Here is a 9,037-nt window from a genome sequence, read left to right on the forward strand (position 1 = left end):
GTTTTAGTGGGGGCAACTGTGGTTATAGTAGGTGCTGCTGTGGTTGTTGTAGGGACAGTTGTAGTAGTTGCAGCTATGGTTGTAGTAGGTGCTGCTGTGGTTGTTGTAGGGACAGCTGTGGTTGTAATAGGTGCTGTTGTGGTTGTTGTAGGGGCAGTTGTAGTAGTTGCAGCTATGGTTGTAGTAGGTGCTGCTGTTGTTGTTGTGGGGACAGCTTTGTTTGTAATAGGTGCTGCTGTGGTTGTAGTAGGGCCAGCTGTGGTTGCAGTTGGTGTAGCTGTTGTTGTTTTTCTATGGGTAGCTCTGGTTGTCGTTGGGGCAGTTGTAGTAGGTGCACCTTTTTTTGTTGTAGGGGCAGGTGTGGTTGCAGTAGGGGCAGCTGTAGTTGTAGTAGGTGCTAGTGTGGTTTTAGTCGGTGCCGCTTTTGTTTTAGTAGGTGCTGCTGTTGTTGTTGTAGGGGCAGGTGTGGTTGTAGTAGGAGAAGCTGTGGCTGTAGTAGATGCTGGTGTGGTTTTCGTAGGGGAAGCTGTGGTTGTAGTAGGTGCTGTTATGGTTGTAGTAGTGGCAGTTGTGGTTGGAATAGGGGTAGCTGTGGTTGCAGTAGGTGCAGAAGGGGGAGTTGTGGTTCTTGTAGGGTGTTGAGATGTTTTAGAAGGGGTAGTTGTCATTGTAAGAGGTAGAGTTCTTGAAGGGGTAGTTGTAGATGTGTCAGAGAAACCTAAAAGAAATACAGGGTCATATATTGTGTTAATCGATTTTAACCTTGTCGTGAACATCCTTTTATGATATGACAGACAGTAGGCAGCAGGCTTCCCAAGTATATTACTTGCTGCCCATGTATATTTCCACTCTTTACTTTTCAATTTTCAGTCATTTATAGAATACTTCATGCAAGAGAGAGCAAGCGACAGAGAGATAGAAAGAGATAGTTAGCGTGTTTGGGAAGGAGTATGCAGGTGTGCCTGAGGACCTTGTGTTCCCAAAACCAAAAGATCTGAATCACATCAGCAAGAGACAGAGAGAGAGAGAGAGAGAGAGAGAGAGAGAGAGAGAGAGAGAGAGAGAATGGCCACTGCATTGATTGGGGGCATTGATTGCTCCAATATTAACACCCACCAAGCACCAAACGCAGGTAGATGTTTTGTTTGGCAGGGAAATTTCATGTACCTAAGATAGAGTGAAGAAAAAAATTATGTTTATCCCCTGTACCCCCCCTCCAGAACTTCACCACCCAGGTATTATGTTATTCTGTGGGAAACATGGAATGAGTAGGACTTCTGAGATCCCTTGGTTTTAAAAAGCTGAACAAGATATGTACTCTGCTTAAAATGTTATATAAGTATACAAGAGTGGGCTATAGAATGTTGTATTGTTTATGGTTTTTGAACTAATAAATGTTGAAACTTCCTTTCTGTTAAAAAAATGACATTTTGCTTACCTGGTACAAGCAGATTATGCAGTTGGCTAATGAATGGGCCCTTGCCCTGTTTACAGAACTGTCCACTTAAGTCATCCAGGTCCAGAGACCAAACAAAAGCTCCTCCAAAGTTGTTTGCTTTGAGGTAATTGATCTGAGAGTATGAGAAAGACAACATTATAACAACCTGAATGAAAAAAAACCCAATGTAACCAAAATGTGTGCATTATGTGTTACACACAAATGATTACCTTTGTACTTATGCTGGTTGTGTCGTCAAATCCAACCCACTGATTTTCTGTCGTGGCATATGGAACTTTCTGATCAGAAATAAGATGGGTTTGTTCCCCATCTAGATAAAGGCAAGTCTAAAAAGAAGATTCACAGTTGTTATTTAGATCTAATTAAAGTCATGGTAATTACAAAAAGATATATCTGGCAGACAAAATACAGACAAAACTGTTATCAAATAATAAGACCATTATTATAAACTGTTATATTGAAACTATGCAGTGATACCTCATAAGAGGCCCAGAATCCTTCTTCACCGGTGTAACAGCCTTCCTCACCAGGACCACTGGCTGGTGCACCAACAGCACTTGAATTCGAGGACAGGGAAAAAGCTCGTGCATAAGCTGCAATCCCCATGTTCAGTTTTTCTTTCGGTGCTCCCTGGTCCCTCCAGTGCTCTAAGGCAGAGGCCTAAGAAGTGAAAACCAATTATCAAACAAAAAAGGACACAGGTACATGTTTGAATACAAATCAGTACAAAAAATAAACTCCTGTGTTTACAGTGTTTGAGTAGATAGCATCTCCAGTGTCTTGGGATCCCTTGAATAAGGGGCTGTGATGTGCTGTGACATTTTCCCAGGGGCCGTGGAAGTCAAACGTCATCACATTGATGAAATCCAGGTGCCTGATAAATTAAGAGGAAATCACCTTTACTAAATCAGAACAGCAGTTTTTTATTTTTATATGGCAGAGATTTCTTTAAAATTGTTTTACATGGCAATTTGTTCCACATCATAGCTAGCATCGATGGTTGACCTCTCAGCAGAGACAGATGCTGAGAGGATTAATCTTTCCTGGTTACTTGATGTTCCTTCATCCACAAAGGCGGTTTTGAGCTCCTATACAACACAGAAGAATGATTATCATTCTCAGTTAAATGACTTTTATTGTCATGCATGGCATTTACAGTATGATTTATTTCTGAAAATGCCAAGTCCTAGAGAACATATTCGGGATCTGACCTTGCAAAGCTCTGTGAATCTCTGTTTGTCCTCTTCAGCTGGGTACCTCCAGTCCAGGTTTAGCCCATCAAAATTCAGTGGTCTTAGTAGTTTGACAACAGACTTGATGAACTCTTCTCTGTTCTCTTGTGATCTCGCCATTGTCCTGAATCTGGTAAGCATAAAAATAAAAAAAAGATAAACACAAAGAGGTCTTTGCACTCACACTGCAGCTATTCAATGAAGGACCTGATACCTGTAATTTGGTGCTTATTTCATATTTTATATGAGATGTAGTACCGACTATTCCCAGGAGTAATGCTTTAATGATGTTAAAATTGTATTGGGGTAGATGCAATCAGCGAAGGACTGATTCCATTCACGTGAAATTTTAAGATAATCTGATATGGTATATAGGAGGTAATACTTACTGTAGCTATTGTAGCGCTATGGTTACAGTTAGTTGTTCTTATGTGACTTTTTTTTAGAGGCCAAACCTGATAATAGCTGTCAAATTTGTGTTTGAGATATAGTGCTGCTTCTCCCCAGTAGGTAGCGTGATTCTGATGCGCCACTTACACTTTTTTACGAAACTAAAAAGTTTTACTTTCCCAGTGGGATAAAATGGAGCATAGCGTTAGTTCAGGTAGGCCACAGAGTCACGCTCTAATATTGTTCCAGAGATTGCGTCAGCTGATCTCACGCAAGCTGATCTGCTGAAAGCATCCTATTGGCCAAAGAGTTTTTACACCACCTTATTTAAACTGCTCTAGCAAGCATATGCTTCTTTGCTCCCTCTGCATGCCGCATTTGCAACCCTCCTCCTCCCCTGCTGCTTCATTTATGCTATTCTGACTTAATCAATGTCATGCTTGTCATTGAGGCTTGCTCCTGGGGGGGTGTTTGCTGCTCATCTCCCTGCTTTATAGGTTTCTTTGTGTGCGCAAATATGTACTGTTCCTACTTAATGCTTTCCACATAAGCACAGGAAAAACCAGGGAGATCCCTTAGAGCAGGGTTTCTTAACTTTTTTGACCTTGGGGCCCAACATTTTCAGGGCAAGGTAGTCTGGGGCCCAATCGAGTGAATAATTCTGATTTAACTTTTGCGGCCATTTTTATTTAATAGCTATTTGTGTCACTATGTTGTAATAATGAACACTGTTCTTCATTTTTGTTTTTTAATCAATATATCAACCTATACATGGGCTAATTATGCATAAAACCTTGCACAAGTTAACATCATTTAATTAATTTTGCTCATATAAAACCATGTTTTAGTGCATGTTTGTTAGATAAGTAACACAATATAAACTTAGCAACAAAAGCGATTTGTTGAAATTAAAAAGAGCATTCTGTTTTGTGTAGTGCTGCCCCCGTTGCCGTCATTATTTTTTTGTTTTAAGAACCTCTCCATTACGTTTCCATTCAGATTCAGGCCCCGTTTACACGGAGACGCTGTGACAGTAAGACGAAAGACATGCGCAGTAGTCGAGAACAAACAACAATGGCGGCGGCTATGTGCTTCAGCAGCTATTGGCGTTGTATCGTCTTTTAAAACAGAACCTTGATATGAGACATCGTGTATGTCGCCGCCGAAAGAGCAACGAATACTTGCGGCAAATAGTTCAACCTTTACCCGAGCACAGGGCGACCATATGCAGCATTTAGGTAAGACTTGGGAGAACTAGTCGCTAAACAGGATGTTGTGGAGGAAGTGGTTGTACTGCCGAGTGTCGCGCGTGTCGCGTTGTAAAGTTCCACTACTTCTAACTGATGATACTGCCTCTGGTGGTCGGAGAGTATACTGCAGGCCAACGATCACGGCCCTTACGGCCCACAGATGCAAACATATTATCCCCTCGCGGCCCTGCAGGTGGCGCTCGCGGCCCATCGAAGGGCCGCGGCCCCATGGTTAAGAAACCCTACCTTAGAGCCATACTGCCAAATACAGATAATTGCATCAAAGTATCCATTTTGACAAAGTGGTCCTGACTGAGGCGAAGTTTCGTGTGTATACGACCAAAGTAACGCCCCTAAAATAACTGCTTCCTGTTTGATGGCGAATTTTCGTAAGGCAACAGCTTTTGTTTCAGGCCTTTGATCTTGCTGTCAACAGCTGGCGCTGTGACTCATTTAAACATTTCAAAGATGGATGTTTTCAGGGCGGGCTCCATGCTAAGTATGAATTTTTTGGTGATGACACTGCATAGTAAAGTTAAAAGCATTTTCGTTTTTTCTACACAATGCCAAAAACAACATCAAACTTTGACACCACACCACGGTCACACCCTCGGGTGAAACATTGTGATTCACACAACTTTGAATTGTCAACTTTTCAACAATCAGCTGATACAAAACTTGAATTGTTCAGATGAACGCCCTAGGGCAGGTGCGTTGAAATATGTACCCTGTAAATGGAGAACAATTACACTTTATTTTGACATTCACAAATTGTTGGTGAACTTCCTGAAGATATAATACCATGGCAATAATAGACTTGCCTTGGTCTTATGTAAAATGTGAAGCCTGAAAAAGCTGTTATAGTTGGCTTTTTTCATTTTATTTTAAGGGGGCACCACTGAGCCAATTTACCTCAATATACCTCAAAGTAAATTTCACGCACTAAACTTTATACAAAGCATTTGGTGAGTTTTCGTGTAAGTTGAGGCCCCCAAATAAGTGATTCATTTTTGCAAAGAAAAACACTGAATGACAATTCCTTGCATTCCAATAGGGTCATTGCTCTGAGGTCAGTGCTCGGGCCCTAAAAACTCAGATAAAATAGGGTTCTCGCGCCTAGGTCGGTGCCGGATCCCTAATAAATTGTATAATGATTCCCATAATTATTAAAATGTACAGTCACTGATCTATGCAACTGAAATACATATTGTACACATTTCATTGAAACAAAATCTCTTTTAAACATTTTTTTTTTCATTATTTGACTATAGTGGTCAGCTGGGTTGCATTTAATTGTATTGAATCTTGTATAAAGAAAACTAAAGTTTCCAATGAATGTATTTTTGTGTGCTTCCAAAACAGCCTTAATGTCCTTGAAGATAACTTACTTTTCTGTCCTGAACTCATCTCCACCAACAGCCAGCAGGGTTTTCAGAAGTGGATTTCTACAGGAGTATCACAGTTAAAGGATTATTCTTTGTAAAACATATACCTTGTATATCATAATGTCATCTACAAAGTATTTATAGACCCGAGGACTGACCTTTGTTTGAGTGCGTTAAAGTCGAAGTACTGCTGAACATCATTTATATTTGTGGGAACCAGCTCATTTTCACTTATGTCCGAAAAGGCAAAAATCAGATGGGTACACTTGTCTGGATCAATATCTGAAACGCTGAACTTCCCCATAGCTGGTCTGTCTTCAGCCTTGCTGTTATAGTAACACATCAGCCTGGAGGTAGAAGCTATAGACGAGAAAAAAAATCTTCTTACTTACAACATCTTTTTAATCAGGATATTATTTTTCTTCTAGACAGATAGTTTACTGTAGTTGCTGCAGCTATAAAGGTTATGATTATGATCAATTTGTGTGATGAACTTACCCAAGCTGGCAACGATCAAGCAGAGACCTTTAGAACGACACACGTGTTAGTATACAGTTTAATAAAATGCTTAATGAGTCAGTCAATTATATTACAAATTCTGACAAAATAATTAAAGCATTACAAATAAAAGTTCCAGGTTAATGAATTCATGCTTTCTGGGATTTCTACTGTAATCTCAGTACATTGGAGGTAAAATGAATACCATTTCCCCTCAGAGAAAATACTGTGGGTTTACTTGACAAAAAAGACCTGCATGAGACGTTACAAATGTACACTTAACACTTTAGGAGATATAGTTGAACCACAAATTCAAACAAACATGTACTTGACCAGCATGCCTTACCTGCAGATAGAGTAAGCTTCCACATTGTGTTGCTGTGTAACTAAATGGAAGTAGAAAAAAATTATGAACATGCAATGAAAAAAAATCTTCTTGAAAGCACATGTAGATTTCATAATTTAAGATGAATGTGTATTTCCACAACACAAATCTGGTACTATTTACCTCAAGCATATACAACTCAAATATAATTATTAGGCAATCTCATGAGTGTTGGTCCTAACTTGAGATCCAAAGATCATTTTACAGTTAGATTTTACTTTTACTCAGTCTCAACAATTGGTGACAAAAGCCAGGTATATAATCAAAACTGAGCACCTGCTAAATGGAAAAGTCTAGGGAGCGGTTTGGATATGATGCTCAGTAACCACCCCATGTTTTGTTCCAACAAGGTTTGTGGTGGAAGTCACAGAGGAAAAACTAGTTTGGCAAGAATGTTCAGCCAACTGCTTCTCTTAACTGTAATATTGGTAACTGACATGCAGGTTTGTTGTCCTCTCTCTGGCTAAACTGTGTGCAGTTAAGCTTGAGAGCTAGTTGGAGAGACGATACAGTTGTTACAATTAATGTTGAAACAACTTAAAAAAAACAGAATATTCGGATTATTATTATTTTTTTTTTATCCTATTGGAAATCAGGTTCGACCTTATTTAACTAAACTTTTACACATTTGGATAAATGGATTGGTTTCATCTTACAACACAACTTTAATACTTAAAATCCTAACAAAATGCAAAGCAAATCTTTACATTAGTTTTATACAAATTACAAGAAAAACAGCCAGTGAAATGCCGGCTTGTTGTACTCTCCAGTTAAGTTTCTGAGCAAGTTGGAGAACGAAAGCAGTTGTAGCAATTCATCTGGAAACAACTCAAAAAATTTAATATTTGGTTTTATAAATTCAAAGTTAAAGGAATACTCACAGAAATGATGTTGAAAGATGCATGTACTGTCCTTCTACTGTGACTGACTGATGACTGACGACTTTGGAGTTTTAATACAGGGAGACACCTCACAAGGTGCGGCAAAAACAAAAAGGACAGGGATAATTACGGCAATTCTGCATTGTCCAAAGTGTTATTGTTTAATTGTTAAGCATGACGGAAGCTGGGTGAAGTCACCTGAAATGCCAAGCCCTTTGAACTATAAAAAAATCACTTTTTACAAAGTTAGGTAGGGCCTTTCATCTTCTAGGGGAGAATAACAACCCTTCTGTTATCAGTGTTATTATCCAATAAAAAAACTATCATCAACAAGATTATGTTATTATGTTATTATGTTATTAGGTTATGTGTGCAATAACAAACTGTAAAAATAAAATACATAATAACATAATAGCAAATACAATCAAAGAGAAAACATTGTTAACTATCATTTCATCGTCAGTAAAAAGTAAAACAAGTATTAACTAAAGTTAATAACTGTCAATTTAGTCTTTATTGATGATGGTTATTAGCAAGTGTTACCTGAGTGTCTCATGAAAGTGTCGGACTAAAGTGTCCAAATGTTTCAACAACCTATAAAATATAAAAAGCCAAGCAACTGTCTTAAATCACTGCCAGAAGATACTTAAATCAGATTGGTGCACATATTTGGATCATTATCTGAAGCTGGATCTTCGTTCCTGTGGCTCTTTTTTGCAACCTTCAGGGACAGGAAAACATATTTGGATGAAGAAAGCTGTTCTTGTTTGACACGTTTGCTATTTTTAGACATAATGCAAAAGCTTTCAAGAATTTTGAGATAAAACAAATTAAATTACCATTTGGAAAACAGTTACACAGTAACACAACTGCTTTGGAGATGAAGAGAACCTCTGTCTTTTTCTGCTTTGTTTGATTAGTATTTGATTTGTATACCCTGAAGTAAACACTTAAAAAAGTGATTAGCTTTGTTTTTGTTTTAAATATAGACATGTTGTTTTCTTTTATCATCATAGACTTTTTAAGTAAATCATTTCTGAAAAATTGTGTCTTTTTTTTTAATTGATATTCAACATACAAGATATAAACCTCATATAGGTCTTGTTTTCAAAACTACTGTAGGTTAAATTTTATTATAAACATCGGTCTTCCAACTAACCTTCTTGTATGTGCTTACACCCCTAAACCTTTGCATTGTGTGTTCAGTAGTTTAGTGAGAGCCTTAATGGAATAGATCACTCAAATTTGACCATGGGATACATCATGCAAAGTATTTAAGTTTGTTCAACACCTTTGCTGTAATACAATAGCAGATGACGTAGTTTGTAAGGGAGTGAAACCTCCTTCCCCATGTCACCACTACATTTTATAATGCTGTCTATGAGCCATTCTGTTTGTAGACATGGTCACACCCTGTGTCCTTTAAACATCATTGAAAAATGTCCTATTCATTGTTATTGTCACTGTTCAGGAAAAAAGGAGAACCCAAGTGAAGAACAAACATAAGATTTATTAAACAAACAGGTAAAACAAACTCATGATCAGTCAGTGAGAGTC

At 38.3% G+C, this 9,037-nt stretch overlaps 1 protein-coding gene across 1 annotated transcript; it reads right to left on the minus strand.

The window, feature by feature from the left end:
- Nucleotides 1–1,100: 1,100 nt before the first annotated feature.
- On the minus strand, nt 1,101–6,302 carry LOC306833716 (chitotriosidase-1-like). The gene is made up of 9 exons (XM_079359204.1): nt 6,215–6,302; nt 5,875–6,076; nt 5,720–5,776; nt 2,671–2,821; nt 2,423–2,547; nt 2,210–2,333; nt 1,937–2,119; nt 1,669–1,785; nt 1,101–1,571 (listed from the first exon to the last, which is right to left on the minus strand). Exons 2-9 carry the CDS (start codon nt 6,057–6,059, stop codon nt 1,374–1,376), a joined length of 1,140 nt encoding a protein of 379 aa, XP_079215330.1. The 5' UTR covers nt 6,060–6,076; nt 6,215–6,302; the 3' UTR covers nt 1,101–1,373.
- Nucleotides 6,303–9,037: the final 2,735 nt, after the last annotated feature.

Source organism: Symphodus melops, assembly GCF_947650265.1.
Source record: "Symphodus melops genome assembly, chromosome: 13".
In the NCBI taxonomy this organism is placed as follows: Eukaryota; Metazoa; Chordata; class Actinopteri; order Labriformes; family Labridae; genus Symphodus; species Symphodus melops.